This window comes from Rana temporaria, chromosome 10, assembly GCF_905171775.1.
Source record: "Rana temporaria chromosome 10, aRanTem1.1, whole genome shotgun sequence".
NCBI lineage: Eukaryota > Metazoa > Chordata > Amphibia > Anura > Ranidae > Rana > Rana temporaria.
In genome coordinates, this window is record NC_053498.1 from 74,112,122 (window position 1) to 74,135,442 (window position 23,321).

Consider the following 23,321-nt stretch of genomic DNA (forward strand, 5'->3'; position numbering starts at 1 on the left):
CTGTTTTTACTTTCTGGAAGTGCCACTATCTTCTTCCTTTCTACCTGTTTAAGAAAAGTACCAAATACTTAAAGTGGCACTAAACTCTGGTTTAACCACTTAATCACCGCTTTATAGACAATATACGTCTACAAGGCGGTTCCTTAACTCTGGGAGGACGTCCATGGACGTCCTTCCAGAATCGCACTCCCGCGAGCCCCCTGGGGCGCGCACCCGGGAGTGTCCGTGACCGCCGGACCCGGCGCATCACGGATCGTGGTAAATAGCCGCTGATAGCTGCTGTTTACCACGTGATCGCTCTGTCCAATGACGGAGCGAACACATGTAAACAAACCAGCGTCATTTGATGACGCTGGTCCCTCCCTCCTCTCTCTGTACTGATCGGTACAGAGAGAGGAGAGCGCGGGTGTCAGCAGCAATGATCCAGCCATCCCTGCAATACCCCCTGCGCAATACTCTGCAATACCCCCTGCGCAATACTCTGCAATACCCCCTGCGCAATACTCTGCAATACCCCCTGCGCAATACTCTGCAATACCCCCTGCGCAATACTCTGCAATACCCCCCGCATAATACTCTGCAATACCCCCCGCACAATACTCTGCAATACCCCCGCACAATACTCTGCAATACCCCCGCACAATACTCTGCAATACCCCCGCACAATACTCTGCAATACCCCCGCACAATACCCTGCAATACCCCCGAACAATTTTCAGATATTGGCACCATAGCTTGTGGACGCTATAACTTTCACAAAGACCAAATAATATTCACCAATTTGTACTTATTTTTACCAAAGATATGTAGCAGTATACATTTTGGCCAAAATTTATGAAGAAAAATTACAAATTTGCAAAATGTCATAACAGAAACAAGGAAAAATTCATTTTTTTACCGAATTTTCAGTCTTTTTTCTTTTATAGCGCAAAAAATAAAAAAAAACAACAGTGATTAAATACCACCAAAAGAAAGCTCCATTTGTGGGGAAAAAAAGGACAAAAATTTTATTTGGGTACAATGTTGTATGACTGAGTACAGTAATTGTCATTCAAAATGTGAGAGCACCGAAAGCTGAAAATTGGTCTGGTTATTAAGGGGGTTTAAGTGCCCAGTGGTCAAGTGGTTAAACAAAAATATATTCTATTCCAGGAGGTTAGAGGGTGGCTACATTTGTTCTCAATCTGTAAGTAGAATTAAAGCCCCCTCTCTTGCTCGCTCCCAAGGTGGACTAGGGACTATCGACTATTGAATTTATAGTGTGCATAGAGTAATGCATGTGACAGCAACTAATGTACACTGTTTGTTTGTTTCAAACAAACAAAAGTGAGTGGGGAAAAAGGAGAGGTTTGGTAGCAAGGATATTACAAAATACAAGATGATACACCAGTTGTCTGCTGAATGTGAACATTTGCCAGTGACATGTTACAAGGTTATAAATGCTAACCTTTAAAAAGCTTGGGTATTCTTTAGTATAGTAATTGCACCATGCCTGAAGAAGGGAGGTCATCTGCAGTGGGGGAAATTATTATTTGATCCCCTGCAGAATTTGAAAGTTTGCCTACTTACAAAAGAAATGAAGGATCTATAATTGTTATCATAGGTGTATTTTAAATGATAGAGACAGATTATCAACCAAAAAATCCAGAAAAAAACACATAAAACAAATGTTATAAATTGAGTCGCAGTCTAGTGAGTAAAATAAGTACCGTATATACTTGAGTATAAGCCGACCCGAATATAAGCCGAGGCACCTAATTTTACCACAAAAAAATGGGAAAACTTATTGACTGGAGTATAAGCCTAGAGTGTCCATGTGCATGCCTCACTGTGCCCATTTCTCACTGTGCCCATTTCTCACTGTGTCCATGCCTCACTGTGTCTCACTGTGTCTCACTGTGCCCATGCCTCACTGTGCCCATGACTAGACTTACGTTTAACATGGGAGTATATAGAAGGGGTGCCGGCCGTAGGTCCCCCAGACAGAAAACTTTGCACACTTGTAGAGGAAGAGTGGGGCTATATGTGTGCCATCTGTATAGAAAAGTGGACCAAAGTGGACCAAAATCCCTCCTGAGATGTGTGCAAACCTGGTCACCAACTACAAGAAACATCTTACCTCTGTGCTTGCCAACAAGGGTTTCTCCACCAAGTACTAAGTCATGTTTTGCTTGGGGATCAAATACTTATTTTACTCATTGAACTGCAACTCCATTTATAACATTTGTATAATCAGTTTTTTTTCTGGATTTTTGGTTGATATTCTGTCTCCATCATTTAAAATACACCTATGATAAACATTATTAGACCCTTAATTTCTTTGTAAGTGGGCAAACTTACAAAATCTGCAAGGGATCAAATAATCATTTTCCCCACTGTATCTTGAAATGTATTACTGTAATTCTACCTGTGTGCTTCTAGTAATGGTGAGGAAGCTAATACCATCCACTTCAAACAAATACATACATGCAAATTTAATATTGCTTTTAAAAATCAAGTGTTTGCACTGCATTAGTATGTAATTCAGATTATTTTACCAGTCTTTTATTTCCTTTCTCAGCTGGGCTTTGGATGGAGCAATGGAGTCATCCTTCAGCTTTTGGACCTCTACAGATCCCGTCTGACTAGTTCAGCCATCATGACCTCATTATCATTTTCTACTTTACTGTTAATAATAATACCGATAATAATGCTTACTTTATGGGTATAAATCTTATGTTGCTGCTTTCCCCAGATACTTTTCCTTAATGTGTTAAACTCTTACATGATTATGTCCTAAAATATTCATGAATGTGAACCATGTAGCTGCTTAATGGAATTTAGGTCCATTTTTTCCTCCGCACATAGAAATGCATGTATCTTTAGCATACTATTTTCATGTGTCGTGCTGTATTTTTTTTCTTATGCATTTCAATGAAGAGTGTGTAGCGTGCATCTCCATTAATTAAAGGATAAGGTCACCTTTGGGAACGTGTCACATGTTCCACCCGAGGGTGGATCACTTAAAGCGGGGGTTCACCCGAATTTTTTTTTTAACATTAGCTTGAGGCTTATTATGGGAAGCACAATCGGGTGTTTTTTTTTTAAATCAATGCAGTACATACCGTATTTATCGGCGTATAACACGCACAGGCGTATAACACGCACCCTAACTTTAAGAGGGAAGTTTCAGGTAAAAAAAAAATGTCCACAGCCCCCTGCGTATAACACGCAGGCACAGTTTACCCTCTATTTTCAGGGTAAAAAAGTGAGTGTTATACGCCAATAAATACAGTACCTTTTTAGAGATAGATGTTCTTCGCGGCTTCCGGGTATGATCTTCGGTACTGGGCGTTTCTATTTGATTGACAGGCTTCCGACCGTCGCATACAGTGCGTCACGCGTTGCTGAAAGAAGCCGAACGTCGGTGCGGCTCTATACGGCGTCTGCGCACAGACATTCGGCTACTTTCGGCAACTCGTGAGTCGCTGTATGCGACGGTCGGAAGCTTGTCAATCAAATAGGAACGCCCAGTCCCGCAGTCCATACCCGGAAGCCGCGAAGAACATCTATCTCTAAAAAGGTAGGTACTGCATTGATTTAAAAAAAAAACACCCGATTGTGCTTCCCATAATAAGCCTCAAGCTAATGCTAAAAATTTGTTTTTTGGGTGAACCCCCGCTTTAATATGTTTCCACTGCTGCAGCCTCTCCCCGATCTGCCGCCTCCAGTGACAGAAAGCCAGGAATCCTCTTCCCAAACTCGCTGTCGCGATTTAAAAAAAAGAACCTCGCGGAACTCTACCTGCCCGGCCGCATCACAGTTCTGTGAAAGGAAAAACTACAACTGCCATGAGCCTTTGCAGCTGGCGGCTTGTAGTTGTCAGTGAACTACCAGAGCGCTGTTGAGCGCTCTAGTAGGTAGTTCATTCTTTCTTCCTGACATTGTGTAACTGCCTGCTTATATGAGGTACGAGCAGACAGCTTACACTGACGGCCTGCAGGGAACCTGCTGTTCGCGGCTGCAATGCTTTCCAGGTTCCTAATAAAAAAATAAATGAATGCACATTTTTTTACCTGCAAAATTATGTGCATTTAATATTATTTTTTTAAAAGGTGAACTTATCCTTTAAAACACAGGTAGGAAATTTTACATGAGTTACCATCCATTGCTAGCATAGAAAAGTGTATTTTAAGAGGACTGTAAAAAATGCATTGATGAGAACTGTACCATTGAAAGTAATGCACTTTAGGTGTAGTTTAAAGTGCATTCATTCAAAATATAAATAATATATTAAAGAACATTGCTTATATATATATATATATATAGTTCTTAGTGTGATATAATTTGCTGGGACATGGTCCATACAAGTCATAAACCCTGTAACTTTCCTCTCATGAATAGTTGCACCAAACATAATACAATCACTACCCAAATGTACTACTTGAAACATTGCGCTCCTGAAAGTCAGTCTCACCAGTTTATAAATGAATAGGCTTGAATGAGTCCCTGAATACATACTATAGTGAGGAATAAGTACAGTATGTCTGTATGGCTTCAGTATAACTATTGGAAGCAAGTAATGAGAAGTGATCAAAGGTAAGGGCCAGAACATCCTGCATACAACCAGGCCCGGATTTACTCCCTTTGCCGCCCCAAGGCCGGGTCCTTCAATGCCGCCCCCCCATCATCACATAGGGGGCGACGCAAGGGGGGTAAGCGATTTTTCGCAGACAATGACTGGTGTTAGTGCTTCAATCATTCCGGCACCATGGTTGTTATGATGTCAGGATGATTGAAATGCATTATTTCCATCATTACATTGTAATATAAAATCAAATAGCTCAACTCACTATAAAGCAGCAGTGGGAGCCCTGAGCGTGTCACTTGCCACCGTCGCTTGTCACCAGATGGGAATGTCACTTGCCACACTGCCTGCCACCAGATGGGGATGTCACTTCCCACGCTGCCTGCCACCAGATGGGAATGTCACTTGCCACGCTGCCTGCCACCAGATGGGAATGTCACTTGCCACGCTGCCTGCCACCAGATGGGAATGTCACTTGCCACGCTGCCTGCCACCAGATGGGAATGTCACTTGCCACGCTGCCTGCCACCAGATGGGGATGTCACTTGCCACGCTGCCTGTCACCAGATGGGGATGTGACTTGCCATGCTGCCTGCCACAAGATGGGAATGTCACTTACCACACTGCCTGCCACCAGATGGGAATGTCACTTGCCACGCTGCCTGCCACCAGATGGGAATGTCACTTGCCACGCTGCCTGTTACCAGATAGGGATGTCACTTGCCACGCTGCCTGTCACCAGATGGGAATGTCACTTACCACACTGCCTGCCACCAGATGGGGATTGCCATAGTTAACTGGCTGCCACCCCAAAAAAAAACAGTTTGTCACCAATTGCATGTAAAATCAAGCCCCCCCCCCCAGCATTACAGAGTACTTGCAGCCAGGTACAACGCTGTCAGCATCTCCTCTCCTGTGCGGGGAAATTAGCTGAAGGTGAATTGTAAAACAGAGGCACATGAGATGAGAGTAAGAGAGGAGAGTGAGGACGGGCGGTGAGAGATGACGTCATTCTCTCTCTTCTGTGTCACGCAGCCTGTATGTAAGGTCGGAAGTTGTAACAGCAGTGTGGGCAATGAGAGAATCTTTCTCCGCCGCAGCACGGCCCGCACTGCTGAAAAGTTACTTGTCTCCTCCGCCGCCCCTGCACACAGTGCCGCCCCGAGGCCTGGCCTTGTTGGCCTTGTGGGAAATCCGGCCCTGCATACAAGCAAGGCTGGATACACACTTACACTGCAGCCATCTTCTGGAAGCTGCTGATAGGTTGTTAGTGAGTCTAATAATAGGGGGATATGTTTCAGATACGTGTCATAAAAAAACAGATACAGTAATGTCACCTGTGTCACTGTGTCCGGCAGTACCTTATGTAGACCCCTTCTACTTGAATTGGGACTATAGGTGAGGCACCCACCAATTGATCAGGCAACTTGTTTGGATTGGGCTTAGCAGTTTGGATTTCTCTTAGTTTGCTTCTGTTTTTCTCGCTGTTCTGTGGCAATCCTGGGGGAACCGTGTGCATTGGTTTCACGTGCCTGTCTACCTGATATCAAAAAGTGTGAGTTTGGCCTCTGGTCAGGAATCACAGATAAAGCTTGCTCTGGTACTTTAGACTCCCACGAAGGCTTCTTCACTTCTTTCACTAAGGCCCTTTGAAGTTTCCCTCCAGCTTCCCAGTGAACAGTTTCTGTAATGTGTATTGAAACCGTATTCCTATAAATCACCCTAAAAAGTGAGTTTAAAAAACACCAAAAGTTGATTTAATTTCACCATATACTTTCCTGCTGGAAATATGTCATGTTGTTATGGAGTTGGATCATAGTCTGTGTAGATGATGTGACAAGGCTAGAAAAAAAAAAAAGATACATCAATAAATATTTTAAGAAATACCATATTAGCATATAAAATGTAGGGCTGTTACTGATCAAAAATTTTGTGTTCGATTAATCGTTTTTTTTTTAATCGATTAATCAACTAATTTCGATTAATTATAACGCACATACAGATCCAACTACTTTTAGCTGATCTCCTTGCAGGCTGATTCCCAGTGCAGCTTCCAACCACTGGAAAAATGGATAGCAGGATACAAAAAACACACAAAGGCAGCGCTAGATGGGAATAGCATTAAAACTTTTATAGTCTTCAAGTAGGTAACAAAATAAATATTGCACTGGAGATAAAATCGATGTAGCTACATAAACTGTAAAAATGGTGCGAGTAATACCAAACCGTACCAAAAGCAGTCATAAAAACATGTAGCTAAGTATGATACTGGTATAAAAATGTGTACAACGATACCACTTCTGAATCCAGATGAGGAGAGGTTAACATCAGTCCGTCGGCATGTAGATGTCCCATGAAGGGAACTATCACAACTCCCAGTGGATGGTTGTAGAATCGATGAATTAATAGTTAATTTTCACAGCCCTAATAAAATGCAAGTACAATTACATTAAAAATACTAATTACTACCATACTTAACAAAAGTATTTAAAAAAAGACAAATATATGTTTTTAAGCAAAATGTATGACTACGGTCACATTCACAAGCAAATAATATATGCTAAAGAATATTCCTTTCAAGAAATGTTTGTTTTTATAGGTTGGTCACAATGGACACTCCCGGTATCTACTTATCCTTGGAACACTTTAGTACAGCCATTCCCAACCACAGATCTTTTGAACAGGGTCGCTAAGGGTTTCTTGAGCTGTGGCTAGCTGACCCCCATCTGATGGTGCTTGCATAGTTCCGGTGCAGTGTCATATTCTGCTCCCTATCGCAGAATGCTGCGGAAGTCACGTGGCGGCCAACTGCGCATGCGCAATGCGTTCCAACGGCAAATGCGATGCATTCCAGGGGATTTACGACACTACCCTTCAGTGAACCATCACAATTTGTCACGGAAGTGACGAGGAACCATACACAGAGCGGGGGTGGGAGAGAAAGAGACATACAGATGTAACGAGAACCATACACAGAGCGGGGGGGCGGGAGAGAAAGAGACATACAGATGTAATGAGAACCATACTGTATCTGCATGTCTCTTTATCTCTCCCCCCGCTCCTTGTATTGTTCTCATTATATCTGCATGTCTCTTTTTTTCCCGCCCCCCCCCCCGCTCTTTGTATGGTTCTCATTACATCTGTATGTCTCTTTCTCTCCGCCCCGCCCCCGCTCTGTGTATGCTTCCTCGTCACTTCCGTCACAAATTGTAATGGGTTCACTGAACGTTAGTGTCGTGAATCCCCTGGAACGCATCGCATTTGGCGTTGGAACGCATTGCGCTTGCGCAGTTCGACACCACGTGACTTAGGCTGCATTCTGCGATAGGGAGCAAACGGTGACACTACACCGGATCTAACGCCATTTGGCAGAGACAGCAGTATACAAAGCTATCACATCACTAAACTGAATTCTGCTGTGCATGCAGTTAGGGACTAACATCATAAGAAACTTGAAGGCAAAGAGATAAGATAAAGGTTAAACTATAATCATCTAGGTTCTCAAATTTCCTGATTGTAATGAAGCAATGGTCAAATGCTGAGATGCACAGTCACTGTGTAACATACTTCATGTATCACTGCGCAATCACAATACTGTAAAAGAAAAAAATACTTTCCAGGCCAGAGGGAGATCAAAGATGCTTGGTCACAACACAGCGTATCATCTGATCTGTGTTCTGAAAGTGAAGCCTTACTGTGTATTACACTGTAGACACTGTTCCATCAGATAAGTAGAGAACATGCTGATGCCAGTGCTCATCGTCTGTCCAGAACTCTGTTGGGCTATATAATGTGGTCACAAAATGGGGTTCACGTTGACGCATTTCGTCCACCTCTACATGGACTTTGTCAAGTATCAAGAATGCTTTTCTCTGTGCTCATCTATATTGTGCATATAGTTCATTTCCACATTGCTACGGATGTTTAAAGACACTTTTGAGAGGTCGTCTTAAACGAAAAACCACCTCTCCACCCCTGGTTTTTGGATATTGAAAAACATATTTTTTTCCCTTGAAGGGGGTCACACTTGAGGCCCTCTAATATTTTCAAGTTGACCACCACTGCTGTATACAGACAGCTAAGCCTGCCACAGGTAGTGACATGGGCAGAGCAACTTACAAGAGTGATAGATGGACTAGAAGTGTAAAAAAAATAATGGCGGATCAGCGAGTGGCCAAGGAAGGATGGGCTGGAAATGAAGTACAGGTTACCTCCATAGGCGATGTTTAAAACAGGTTGCATGTTTTTAGTTACAGAGGAGATCTGGGGCTAGAATTATTGCTCTTGCTCCAACGATCGCGGCCATACCTCACATGTGTGGTTTGAACACCGTTTACATATGTGGGCGCTACTCACGTATGCGTTCGCTTCTGTGCACAAACTCAGAGAAGGGGCGTGTAAAATGTTTTCTTTATTTTTACACTGTTCTTTTAAAAACAAAAAAAAGTGTCACTTTTATTCCTATTACAAGGATTGTAAACATCCCTTGTAATAGAAAAAAAAAAAGCGTGACAGGACCTCTTAACCACTTAAGCCCCAGACCATTTGGCTGGCCAAAGACCAGAGCACTTTTTGCGATTCGGTACTGCATCCCTTTAACTGACAATTGCGCGGTTGTCAAATGTGGCTCCCAAACAAAATGACATTCTTTTTTTTTCCACAAATAGAGCTTTTTTTTGTGGTATTTGATCACCTCTGCGGTTTTTATTTTTTGCCCTATAAACAAAAATAGAGCGACAATTTAAAAAAAAAAAAAAAAAAGCTATATTTTGTACTTTTTGCTATAATAAATAACCCCATTTTTTTTTTTAAAAAAGCTAATTTTTTCTCAGTTTAGGCCGATATGTATTCTTCTACATATTTTTGGTAAAAAAAAAAAATCGCAATAAGCTTATATTGATTGGTCTGCGCAAATAATATAGCGTCTACAAAATAGGGGATAGTTTATGGCATTTGTATTATAATTTATTTATTTTTTACTAGTAATGGCGGCAATCTTTTATCGTAACAGCAACTTTATGGCGGATACATAGGACACATTTTTGAGATCATTGTCGTTTTTACAGCGAACAGTGCTATAAAAATGCACCGATCACTGTGAAAATGACACTGGCAATGAATGGGTTAACCACTAGGTGGCGCTGAAGGCGTTAAGTGTGTCCTAGGGAGTCATTCTAACCGTTAGGAGGAGCAGCTACCAGTGACACGTCACAGATCACTGTTCCTGACCACAGGGAACAGTAGATCAGTGACATGTCACTAGGCAGAACAAGGGAATGCCTTGTTTACAAAGGCATCCCCCTGTTCTACCTTTGCCGACCGCAATTGTGGGCTGCTCGGGAACATTGAGTTCCCAAGACCCGTGGGCGCACTCACGAGGCACGCCCACCGGGCAGCAAATTTAAAGGGATGTATAGGTACGACCATTTGCCTGCCCGTGCCAGTGTCGATGCAAATGTGCGTGTGGCGGTCGCTATGTGATTACATATGAGATTTGAGGTCAAAGAGACCTCAGATCTCATATTTACACTAAAATGCAATAAAAAAAAAAGGAATTTTTAAAAAAATTATTTATAAAAAAAAATGTCTCACCCGCTCTTGAATAGGATACCGGGGTTATGGTAGCAAGCTGCTGCCATAACAACGATATTCCTCTTCAAACAGCTGACGTATAACGACAGTGGGCGGTTAAAGTGGAGTTCCACCCATAAATATAACATTACATCAGTAGTTTTAAAAAAATGTCATTAGTCCTTTACGAAAAAAATTTTTTTTTTAGATGGCTTCAAAGTGTTGTTGCTAGGCAGAATAGTTAATCTTCCCACTTTCTGCACCTAGGTGCTTAATGCTTCCTAACCTACACCGCACAGACTCCTGGGAATGTAGTGGGTGTAACTTTCCAGGAGTCTGTGCACTCCCCAGTCTCAAAGAATCATGTGACTTGGACAGCACAGGTGCTGAAACCTGATCTGACACTGCTTGTGCAGCACTGAGCATGTGTGAGATTTGCAAGGCTGAAATCCAGGAAGTCATACAGTCTGGCTTCATGATGCCCACGCTTAAGATGGCCCCAGTCAATTTCTATTTTATAAAGTGTCTAAATGCTGTAACAACCTAACAAAACGGACCTTAGTTTACAGACTAACTTTACTAGAATACATTAAGCTTGTGTATTACAGGGGTATTTATATTTAAAAAGTGAAATTGTGGCTGGATGGTGAAGCACGGCTAAAAATGGCGGCGCTTTACCGCCGACGCACCCACCGCCCCAGTGTGAAAGGGGCCTTAAAGTTTATGGCTGGTGGAAAACATTTCAACCAGAGGCGTAGGATAAAGACTTACTTAAAGATTATTTCTGGTGGGGACTCAAGAGGGGAGCACGCAGTGGCACTTATATTCACAGACAGAAGGGAACACACGTTACTTTGTACCATAGGACTTTATCCTATTTTTGATTGCACATGATATGTTTGCACAGGCACTTTATATACAGTGCCTTGCGAAAGTATTCGGCTCCCTTGAACTTTGCGACCTTTTGCCACAATTTAGGCTTCAAACATAAAAATATAAAACTGTAATTTTTTTTGAAGAATCAACAAGTGGGACACAATCATGAAGTGGAACGAAATTTATTGGATATTTCAAACTTTAACTAATAAAAAACTGAAAAATTGGGCGTGCAAAATTATTCAGCCCCCTTTACTTTCAGTGCAGCAAACTCTCTCCAGAAGTTCAGTGAGGATCTCTGAATGATCCAATGTTGATCTAAATGACTAATGATGATAAATAGAATCCACCTGTGTGTAATCAAGTCTCCGTATAAATGCACCTGCACTGTGATAGTCTCAGAGGTCCGTTTAAAGCGCAGAGAGCATCATGAAGAACAAGGAACACACCAGGCAGGTCCGAGATACTGTTGTAGAGAAGTTTAAAGCCGGATTTGGATACAAAAAGATTTCCCAAGCGTTAAACATCCCAAGGAGCACTGTGCAAGCGATAATATTGAAATGGAAAGAGTATCAGACCACTGCAAATCTACGAAGACCCTAGCCGTCCCTCTAAACTTTCAGCTCATACAAGGAGAAGACTGATCAGAGATGCAGCCAAGAGGCCCATGATCACTCTGGATGAACTGCAGAGATCTACAGCTGAGGTGGGAGACTCTGTCCATAGGACAACAATCAGTCGTATACTGCACAAATCTGGCCTTTATAGAAGAGTGGCAAGAAGAAAGCCATTTCTTAAAGATATCCATAACAAGTGTTGTTTAAAGTTTGCCACAAGCCACCCGGGAGACACACCAAACATGTGTAAGAAGGTGCTCTGGTCAGATGAAACCAAAATCAAACTTTTTGGCAACAATGCAAAACGTTATGTTTGGCGTAAAAGCAACACAGCTCATCACCCTGAACACACCATCCCCACTGTGAAACATGGTGGTGGCAGCATCATGGTTTGGGCCTGCTTTTCCTTTGCAGGGACAAGGAAGATGGTTAAAATTGATTGGAAGATGGATGGAGCCAAATACAGGACCATTCTGGAAGAAAACCTGATGGAGTCTGCAAAAGACCTGAGACTGGGACGGAGATTTGTCTTCCAACAAGACAATGATCCAAAACATAAAGCAAAATCTACAATGGAATGGTTCACAAATAAACATATCCAGGTGTTAGAATGGCCAAGTCAAAGTCCAGACCTGAATTCAATCGAGAATCTGTGGAAAGAACTGAAAACTGCTGTTCACAAACGCTCTCCATCCAACCTCACTGAGCTCGAGTGGTTTTGCAAGGAGGAATGGGCAAAAATTTCAGTCTCTCGATGTGCAAAACTGATAGAGACATACCCCAAGCGACTTACAGCTGTAATCGCAGCAAAAGGTGGCGCTACAAAGTATTAGCTTAAGGGGACTGAATAATTTTGCACGCCCAATTTTTCAGTTTTGTATTTGTTAAAAAAGTTTGAAATATCCAATAAATTTCGTTCCACTTCATGATTGTGTCCCACTTGTTGATTCTTCAAAAAAAAAAGCAGAGTTAGATTCTTACCGGTAACTCTGTTTCCAGTAGTCTTCCAAGGCAGCCCTTGAGAGATGGAGCTCCTCCTCACAATTTAGGAAACACGTTGCCAATAATTTTTCCTCCCTTTAAGAGGCGGTCCCTCAGGTCCCTGGTCAGTCATCCCCGAGAACCGAAGGCCGGAATCTGAAATGATATAGAATACACAACACAACCCCACAAGGTTAGACATTTAAGGGTGGGATCGTGCTGCCTTGGAAGACTACTGGAAACAGAGTTACCGGTAAGAATCTAACTCTTCTTTTTCCCCAGTCGTCTTCCAAGTCAGCCCTTGAGAGGATAATCAAGAACTCACCAGATCTAGGGCGGGACAACAGCCTGGAGGACTTTCCTCCCAAAAGCCTGGTCCTGGCTGGAAATCAGATCCAGCCTGTAATGTTGTACAAAAGTCGAAAATCTTTTTTTGTTTACAAACGGTTTATTGAAAAAAAAATTAAGTCTCAGTACAGATTAAATTCGAATTGGCAATAAGTACAAAAATACATATTAGAGCAGTGAACAATATCTATGAAGAATATGCATATCAGGTAATCGAGCGACAGAGAAATAAGTGCTGGTTTGTATATAAGGCAGTTTGGTAGTACATTGCAGCAATGTAAAAATTTAATGACTTAGTTCGTTGGCAAAATGAGAGAATAAAACGGAATCGGAATAAAAATAATAATAAAAAAAATAAAAAAATAAATTGGTTTAATTCAATGAGTTATCAGAGAAAGGTCCCAGGGCTTCCATTTCTGATCATATATGTTCATGGTATCATATAAGGTGTGATGGATGCGTTCTCCTAGTTTAATGGATATCATACGATCCATGATTTGGGACCAAGGCACAACGGAGGAGCGCCAATTGAGCGCTATCGCCCAGTGTATTGACGTGAGTAAGGTGTGTATAAGCCTGGTGTGGGATATAGGGATGTCTGGGATCGGATAGAATAGAAGACACATTTTAGGCGTCAGTTCTATTCTTCTACCTGTTATCTGTTCTATTTTAATACTGGCCTGTTGCCATGTGTCTTTGAGGTGTGCACATTCCCAGAAGGTGTGGATAAGGGAACCCTGTACCAGGCAGCCTCTAAAACAGAGGGGAGATGTTGCGGGATAGAATGAATTAATTCTGTCAGGGGTGAGGTACCACCTATATTGGAGTTTGATGGCAGATTCCCTAATGGAGGCCGTCCTGGTACACTTCCGTAGGTTATCCGTCATGCCGTCCCATTGCTCAGTAGAGAAGGATTCATCTAGATCTGATTCCCATTGCAGCATTTGGCGTGTTTTGTCTGGTAAATTATATTCATTTAGGTTTCTATACATTCTCGATATCAGGCCTCTGTCTCTGGGTGAAGTAAGACAAATTCGTTCAAAAATCGTAAAGGGGGTTTGGAGGGAGAGAGAGAAGTTTTTTTGATAGAATAGTTTGATATTATTGTAGTCTGAGAGATCAGTATCTCTAAGTTTATATTCTGTCTGTAAATCCAAAAATGTGCGAAAAGTATTATTTTTAGTGAAAGCTTTTAAGTTAGATAGATTGTGGACTTGCCAGACAGAATAATGGTTGGAGTGAATGTCTGGAGGGCTAAATAGAGGGTCCCCTACGAAGGAAGCTAGGGGAGGGATCTCTGAGGAGATGTTAAACTTATGTTTATGTCTGTGCCATAATAGTAGGTCTTGATGTACTACTTTATTAAGATGACCCATCCTTTGAGTTTTAATAGATTTGGACCATAGGAGGCCTTGGAGGTGGAACGGCAAGACAGATTGTTCCTCAAATTCTAGCCAAGGGATATGACTGGAAGGTGCATACCATTGTGCAAGTTGTGTATATCTGGCTGAAAGGTAGTATAGCCATAAGTTGGGCATACTCAACCCTCCCTTCGACTGAGGTCTATACATCAGTGCATATCCAAATCTCGATTTTTTATTTTGCCATATGAATTTGTTTATATCTCTTTGGATAGAATCTAGGGTGCTTTTAGGGACCAGGATAGGGAGTGCTCTAAAGAAGAAAAGTAGTTTTGGAAGTATAACCATTTTGGTAGCAACTATCCTACCCATAAAGGACACATGGAATGCTGACCATGATTTGAGTAAATCTCTAATGTTTTGAAGCAATCTGGGGTAGTTTTTGTGGTATAGGGATTTGTAGCATGGGGTGATGTGGATGCCTAAATATCGGAAGGAGTCTGAACACCATTGAAAGGAAAATTTCTCCCTTAACCTGGCAGTCAGATCGGGGGGGCAGTTAATCGGGAGGGCAGAACATTTAGATAGATTTATGCCTAACCCTGAAAGGTCATGAAATGTATCCAAGGTCTGGATTAGGTTTGGTAGAGAAAGTAAAGGGTCTGTAAGGAACAGGAGGACGTCGTCTGCATAGAGACTTAATTTAAAATCTTTCAGGCCTTTTGTGTACCCTTTGATGTTGGTATTACTGCGGATAGCGCAGGCAAGAGGCTCAATAGCAAGAGCAAACAGGAGAGGGGATAAGGGGCAGCCCTGTCTTGTGCCCCTGCTTAATGGGAAAAAATCAGAGTTATGGCCAGGGAGCTTAATACGAGTATGTGGATCGTGGTACAAGGCTTTAAATCCGTGTAGAAATTCATCTCCTATGCCGTATCTAGGGAGTAGCGAGTCTAAGTAGGACCAGCTGACGCTATCGAAAGCTTTGTGAATATCTAAACTAAGAAGAAGTGTTGATCTTGCATGAAGGTTGGAGTCTTGGATGATGTTTGTTGCTAATCTTATATTATCTGTAATCTGCCTGTCTGGAATAAAACCTGTTTGGTCTGGGTGGATAAGGGGTGAGATGACTGAGGCTAATCTGTCTGCTAATATTTTACCAAAAACCTTTAGGTCATTGTCTATGACTGATATCGGGCGAAAGTTCTGTGGGGATGAGTGGTCTTTGTTTGGTTTGGGTAGGAGAGACATATTCGCTAGGAGCATTTCGGAGGGGAATTGGTTGCCTTGTAGAACGTGGTTAAAAAGTTTCACCAGATGTGGGATTAACACTGATGCAAACTTTTTGTAGTATGATGAAGAAAAACCGTCGGGGCCTGGGGCTGTGGAGGTCTTTAGAGAACCTATAATCTTGATTACCTCTATTTCTGTGCAGGGTGCGTTTAATGCCTCACACTGTTGGGATGATAGAGAGGGAAGCTGGATTTCATCTAGCCATTGCGTCGAGGATTGCCTCGGCGTGGTTTGGGGAGACGATAGAAGCTTCCTATAAAATTTCAGAAAAACCTCCATGACTCCCTTCGGATGGGAGATTAAGTGGCCAGCAGAGTCTCTTAGCTTATAGGTATGTGGGGGTTTCGTGGATTGGTTCAGTTTTCTGGCGAACATAGTGGAAGTAGAATTACTATGTAATAAGAATCTTGCTTTTGACCATCTAAGGGCTTTTTCTGCGTCTGAGGTTAATAGAGTATCTAGGGCTGTACGTTTTTCTTGGATTTGCTTGAGGGTATCACTGGAGGGGGATTGATTATGTTTATGATATAATTTGTCCAGATCTCTAGTTAGTGTTTTTATATCGGTCAGTTTAATCCTGTTTTTGGTAGAAGCCAACTTGATTAGATGGCCCCTCATGACCGCCTTGTGGGCCATCCATAGAGACGTGGGAGGAACGTCTGGGGAAGAGTTGAGTGTAAAGTATTCTTCCATGCTGGAAGTTAGCTGTTGGATATTCAGATGGTCTGTTAGTAGTGCATCGTTGATGCGCCATCTGTGAGGTGTGTCAGCAAGACCTATTTTTGATGTGGAAAAAGATACGATCTGGTGATCTGACCAAGGGCAGGGATGGATGTCAGCTTTTGATGAATTAGCGACTAGAATCGGGGTGCAAAAGATGTAATCTAGCCTAGCGGAGCAGTCGTGAGGATGTGAATAAAAGGTGTAATTTTTGATGCCAACGTTGTGTGCCCTCCATGTGTCAATGAGTTGGTGGTTTAGTAGTGTGCGATTTAATGTTTTAGGGAAGGCTTTGGATGTGGGAGCCACTTTGCTTCTATCTAGGGAAGAGTGAGCGGCCAAATTAAAGTCTCCGCCCACAATTAAATGGGGGGAGGAGTATTTATCCAAAATGTCAAAAAAAGCTGAAAAAAATGATGCATGCGCTTCATTAGGAGCATATACTGAGGCTATGGTGACCAGACGTCCTCCTATAGAGCCTTTTATAATCAGAAATCGACTCTCTGGATCTCTGAAGACGCTTTGGGTTTCAAACATTACTGAGTTTTTGATAAAAATGGCAGTTCCTCTTTTCTTAGACTCGAATGTTGTGTAATAAAATTGACTATATGTTTTATCAAAGAATTTGGGATGCTTGGATTCCGCGAAGTGGGTCTCCTGCACTAATATTATGTCAGCTCCCAGTCTTTTATAATGTCGGAAGGCTTTTTTTCTTTTTTGGGGAGAGTTTATACCATTGGCATTATGTGAGATTACCTTCAATTCCATTTATAGTGTATAGAAATGTACTAAAAGATGATATATAGTGATAGCCACTGGCACTCTGAGTCATAAGGTGTGGAAACCCAAAACTGTGACTGATTAGCTGTACTCCAAGTGTCCCGTCCCACAATTGTATTGCATGTATAAAAAAAGTACATAGGAACATATGACAGTGTGGCGTTGACCTTGAGAAAGGAATTCTTGCCAAATCTATAACTAAACATCTTGTTTTCAATGCGAGACTTAGGAGAATAAAAGCATCACAAAATAAACTGTGCGAACTTTGTTTCAAAAAGTTTAAAGCAACTAAACATGTTATAAAACTGTGAAAAATAAGTAAACCAGAAAATGGGGTCAAACAGAAGAGAACGGTTTGACAAAAAATGGTAACCATTGGACCTGAGAGTCCAAAACTCACCTCCGGAGTCCTGCTAAAAAGGGCTGCAGAGAGTATGATCAAATGCACAAGAAAGCGTGCCATAAGAATCATACCAAGACTCCGAAAGTGAGAGGGGGGTCATACAAGCGAGGGCGGGAACACCAAACCTCTCTACGTGTTTTTCTTTTGTGGCGAGAGCAATTACATGGGTGCAAAGAAAAAAAAAAAAAAAAAAAAAAACTTCCACATTTCTCTCCCCACCCACAAACATTCAGCTACATTGGGGGAGTAGGGGAGAGGGATCTCAGCAGGAATCCCCAGATAGAGGGAGTGTGGTTGAGGTGACTTCCAGGTGCTAGTTAAACCCATGGCCTCGAGCAGCAGTTTCAGCTAAAATGTGAATCCTCTTCCTTTGATCGCACTGATAGTTCAATACGTAGCTGTCACTTAGGTGCGATTTGTCTAGGGTTATACGATGAATAGGAGAGCCACAGCTTGAATCCCGAGTGGGGGAGGGAAGAAAAAAAACAATGCCACACTAAATGAAGAGGCCTGAGGTGGTGTCGTGGTAGCCCTCGTGGGTCAGTAAAAGTATAGATAAGAGAAAATAGAGAACCCATCAGTTATTAGTGACTATCATGGATTTACGAAACGCAGAGATGATCTCATCCTTCTATGATCGTGTCTTGAGGAGGGAGTGGCCCAAATGGGAGATGGGTGTGGGGTAGAAGGTGGTCTCGGGCTAGCTTCAGGTTCCAGCAAAAGTCGAAAATCTTGACCATGTTGCAGCTTTGCATATTTGTTCTGGAGTGGCCCCTGCTTTTTCTGCCCACGAGGCTGCTGAAGCTCTTGTAGAGTGAGCTTTAAGATCTTCTGGAGGTGTTTTTTCCATCACATTGTAGCACTCCAGGATAGCTGCCTTAATCCATCTGGCGATCGTATTTTTGGACGCCTGTTTGCCCTTTTGTTGGCCGGCATACAACACAAATAAATTATCTGATAATCTAAACTCATTGGTTACTTCTAGATATTGAAGTAGACACCGTCTGACGTCTAGAAAACTTAAATTTTGTTCCTTGTCGTTTTTTGGAGAAGTACAAAAAGAAGGTAACACAATATCCTGGGACTTGTGAAAAGTTGATGCCACTTTTGGCACGAATCCCGGATCAGTTTGAAGAACTATTCTATCATCATAGATCTTTAAAAAAGGTTCTTTTACTGACAAGGCTTGAATTTCTCCAATTCTTCTTGCCGTGGTAATGGCCACAAGAAAAACCGTCTTTAAGGTTAGTAATCTCAAGGATGTTTCTTGAAGTGGTTCAAAAGGACCTTTGATAATCCCCCTAAGCACCACCGATAGATCCCATGTGGGACACTTTCTAATTTTGGTTTTTTTATGTTTTGCCAATGCTCTGCAAAATCGAGAGACCAAAGGGTCCTTTTGTAGTGTCCTTTCTAGGTACACTGAAAGTGCTGCCACCTGCACCTTCAGTGTACTGAGCGCTAGCCCTTTATCAGCGCCTTGTTGTAAGAATTCAAGGACCGTTGGAGTGTCCATTCTCTGTCTTTGATTCTCTGTGCACCAACTGTTGAATCTTCTCCAAACCTTTCTATAGATGGCTCTGGTGTTCGGCTTCCTGGCACTCAGAAGCGTTTTTACTACCCTTTCTGAGAGTCCCTTTGATCTTAAAAGGTCCTCTTCAGTAACCAGGCCGCCCACTTGAAATGTTCTTGCTTTAGGCCGGTTAGTGGACCCTGACACATCAGGTCTGTCCTGTGAGGTAGAAGCCATGGTTCTTCCGCTGAGAGACTGAGGAGCTGGGAGAACCAGGCTCTCTTGGGCCAGTATGGTGCAACTAGTATGAGTTTCGTTTGTTCTTGAAGAAACTTTTTTATCACTCTTGGGATCAGATGAACTGGAGGGAAGGCATAGCACATCCTGAAGTTCCAGGAGTTCTGGAGAGCATCTATTCCCAGCGGATGGTCTTGCTGGTTTAGAGAGAAGAAATACTTCACCTGAGTATTCTTTCTCGAAGCAAACAGGTCTACACTTGGGACTCCCCAGCGGACTGTAATCTCTTTGAAAACCTCTGGATGTAATGCCCATTCCTCCTGGGAGATCTCCTGGCGACTGAGGAAGTCCGCCACTTGATTGTCTTCCCCTTTCAGGTGAACTGCACTTAGTGAAAGTAAGTTCCCTTCTGCCCACCGGCATATCTGGTTGGAGATGCAACTTAGAGAGGGACTTCTTGTGCCCCCTTGTTTGTTTAGATAAGCCACTGCTGTGGCATTGTCTGACAGTACCAGGATGTGGTGACTCCTCAGCTGGTTCTGAAAAACCTCCATGGCTTTGGCTATTGCCATGAGCTCTCTCCAATTTGAGGATTGTTTGGTTTCCTCTGGGGACCATCTCCCCTGAGCAGGTTGCCCCGCCAGGTGAGCTCCCCAACCCCAACTGCTCGCATCCGTTGTCAACTTCTGGGATACCTGGAATGACCAAGCCAGACCTTGGTTTAGATTTGTGTGGGTTCTCCACCACCATAGCGATCTTTTTACTGATGTTGGGAGCAACACAGCTTTATCCAGATCTCCTCTTTGATTCTTTAAGAGAAAAATCTGAAGTGGTCTTAGGTGAAATTTTGCCCACTGGACTGCCGGAATCGATGACGTCATCAGTCCCAGAACCGACATCAGTTCTCTGATTGTGATGAGTAGATTGTTCTGAATAGAACCTACCCTCGTGATGAGGTTTTGAATTTTTTCTTGTGGAAGAAATGTTTTCTGTTCTGTAGAACTGAGTAGATACCCCAGAAACCGAATGTTTTGGGTGGGACAAAGGTTCGACTTTTCCAAGTTTAGGATCCAACCCAGGGATTTCAACCACCGTTGAGATTCCTTATCAGCTGTGCTTCTGATGGAGCTGCGAACAGTAGGTCGTCCAGATAAGGAATTACTGTCATCTTTTTTAACCTTAGAGGGGCTAGAACCTCTGCCAACACTTTGGTGAATATCCTTGGTGATGAGGACAGCCCGAACGGAAGGGCTCTGCTTTGGAAGTGGTATTCCTTCCCGTCTATTTCTACAGCTAACCTTAGGTATCTCTGGGATTCTTCTCGGATTGGAATGTGAAGATATGCGTCCCTGAGATCCATGGTCGCCATGAATGTTTCTGGTTGCAGAATGTTCTTGACAGAAAAAATGGGATTCCATGCGGAATTTTTTGTATTGAATCGATTGATTCAAAGGTTTGAGATTCAGTATTAGACGGAACTTCCCGGAGGGCTTCTTGACTATGAATACGTGAGAGTAAAAACCCTTTCTTTTTTCCTTCTCTGGAACTGGGATAAGGACATTTTGATCCACCATTTCCCCCAGCAACAGAGGAAGAGCTTTTGCTTTTTCCGAATCTCTGGGAAGCTTCGTTAATAGGAATCTCTCTGGAGGATGACAACTGAACTCCAGCGAGTAACCTTTTGCGATTATTTCTAAAATAAATTGATTGGCTGTCGCCTTTTGCCACTGAGGTAGGAAGGCAGCCAGTCTTCCCCCTACTGGCATCTGGTTGTCATTGCTTGGCGGCTGTGTTAGCAGCGCCAAAGAGTGGGTTACTCTTTTGGTTTCCCTTTTGACCTGTCCAATTTTTCTTTGGGAATTCTTTCTTCCCCTCTTGTGGTCGATTTCTTTTCCCCTGAAAAAATCTTTTTTGTTGGAATTTTCGTTTTTCCGTAGGAAAGGACTTCTTCCTATCCGCTGTTCGCTCCAAAGCCTCATCTAAGCCTGAGCCGAACAGCAAGTCTCCTGTGAAAGGCAAATTGCAAAGTCTATTTTTGGATGCAGCGTCACCTGTCCAGGTCTTCATCCAAATCGCACGCCTAGCTGCGACGGCTAGTCCACCTGACCTTGCTGCCAGTTTTACGGATTCTGCAGAAGCATCTGCAATATAACCCACCGCTTTAGAGAGTACTGGAAGTGTCAAGATTTCCTCTCTAGGTGTACCGTTTTTAATGTGTTCCTGTAACTGGGTTAGCCAGAATTCTATGTTTCTTGCAACACAGGTGGTAGCTAGCGCTGGTTTTAAGCTAGCGACACTTGTCTCCCAGGCTCTTTTTAGGATAATATCACCCTTTTTGTCCATAGCCTCTTTTAGATGACCCATGTCTTCAAAAGCCAATGCAGAATTTTTGGACACTTTTGAAAGTGGTGCATCCAGTTTTGGATTTTTGTTCCAAACTTCTTTTGGATCGTCACTAAAAGGGAAACTTTTTTGTGACTTGCTGCAAAGAATGTTTTTTTCTCTGGATCTCTCCATTCATTAATTACGGTGTCAGACATCACCTGATGCACTGGGAACACCTTGGAATTTTTCTTCCTCAGACCCTGATACATTAGGTCATGCTTGGAAGGTTCCTCCCTTTCATGTTCAATTTCCAGGGTTTCATAAATGGCCCCAAGTAAATCACCCACTTCTTCTAGTGATAATTTGGTGCCTTTCTTCTTTCTTCACCCCCCTCCTCTTGTTCTGGTTCAGAGTCATCGCTGGCCAAAACGCTAGCTGCGCTGCTGCCTGCTCGCTCCCTCACAGACTCATGCGACCCCGATGCGACTTCAGATCTGGGAGAGGCCATGGGAGAGGGACTTCTGAGATACATTTTTTGAGATCCTTAAAGGTGTTAGCCATATCTTCCCTCACGGATCCAACATTTTTTGCATAAACTGCGTCAGATTGTTTTTGTACCAGCTTGTCCATGCAAGTCTGGCATAGCGGTTCCGTGTATTCCACAGGCATCTTGGTATTACACTTAGCACACCGCTTTTTGGGAATGGGCTTTGGCTCTTTTGGTGTTTTCACCTGTATAAAAGACAAACACAGGGGCCCCATGGCGGTGAGACTACATTCCACCATTATTTCTAGTGCACACCCGGTGACACTACCCCTGTGAGCCCCAGCTAAGCTAGTGCCACCACCACTAGCTGCTGTCCCATATAAACGAATACAAAGGCCACCACACTGGTGCCTACCTGCACCCTGCTGGTGCTTTCGCCTCCTGGAGCCTGGCCCGACGATATGTCATCTTCTTCCAGCATCCTGGCACACTGTGGCGTCTCTGCTGTCCCCTGCAGCCGTATCGCACGTGTATAGCACCGCCGGCCTGTTTGAAATTCCCGCGCCTTTAAGGGGAATGACCAGCTCCCCGGCGCGCGCCGATGACGTCACCCCGCCCCGGAATTGACGCACCTGCGTCTTCCGGGTCAAGCGGTGTCAGCTGAAGGAACACGCCCCCCCCGCCGAAAACCGCCAAGGGGATGAGGAAATGGCGCCTACTCCACGCCTGGGCACAGAAGAATTCCCAAACCGGGACACCTCTGCACATCGAGGGTTGCCCGTGGCCGTACACCGTCCTCCTCCGCTCACGTTGCACGGCCCCTGGTAAGGTCACCTGACCCCCTGCCGCTCTGAGGCCCCCCCGCTCGTTTTTGTGTATGGCTGCGCCCGCAGCTTTTACACACAGCGCTGTCCCAGCTGGACCCCTGCCCTGGCCAGCCCTTGAGAGATGGAGCCCCCTCAGGTCCTCTGGCAACATGTCTCCTCCGGACGGAGGAAACACTAAGACTGACCAGGGACCTGAGGGACCGCCTCTTAAAAGGGAGGAAAAATTATTGGCAACGTGTTTCCTAAATTGTGAGGAGGAGCTCCATCTCTCAAGGGCTGCCTTGGAAGACGACTGGGGAAAATTAGTTTTATATCTTTATGTTTGAAGCCTGAAATGTGGCAAAAGGTCGCAAAGTTCAAGGGGGCCGAATACTTTCGCAAGGCACTGTATTATTGTTCACTAATTTACTTGCACATT

At 43.3% G+C, this 23,321-nt stretch overlaps 2 protein-coding genes across 3 annotated transcripts in view; one reads left to right on the top strand and one right to left on the bottom strand.

Moving 5' to 3' along the window:
- Window positions 1-2,872, top strand: part of TREH (trehalase) — a 49,767-nt gene extending 46,895 nt beyond the window's left edge. For both annotated transcript variants that reach the window (XM_040325469.1, XM_040325471.1), the window contains exon 15: window positions 2,561-2,872. In XM_040325469.1, the coding sequence (XP_040181403.1) occupies window positions 2,561-2,710 (150 nt within the window). In that variant the 3' untranslated portion in view covers window positions 2,711-2,872. The remainder of the gene's footprint in view (window positions 1-2,560) is intronic.
- A 9,743-nt stretch (window positions 2,873-12,615) lies between these two features.
- On the bottom strand, window positions 12,616-20,331 carry LOC120915186. The gene is made up of 2 exons (XM_040325472.1): window positions 18,246-20,331; window positions 12,616-13,039 (listed from the first exon to the last, which is right to left on the bottom strand). Exons 1-2 carry the CDS (start codon window positions 20,012-20,014, stop codon window positions 12,943-12,945), a joined length of 1,866 nt encoding a protein of 621 aa, XP_040181406.1. The 5' UTR covers window positions 20,015-20,331; the 3' UTR covers window positions 12,616-12,942.
- Between the last annotated feature and the right edge of the window lie 2,990 nt (window positions 20,332-23,321).

What these genes read in the sequence shown, in the direction of transcription:
- LOC120915186 (XM_040325472.1), bottom strand. Translation starts at nt 20,014, where the DNA reads ATGGTGGTGGAGAACCCACACAAATCTAAACCAAGGTCTGGCTTGGTC. An exon ending in AAAGCTGCAACATGGTCAAG is followed by an intron (nt 13,040 to 18,245) that starts ATTTTCGACTTT and finishes AAACAAAAAAAG; the next exon opens with ATTTTCGACTTTTGTACAAC.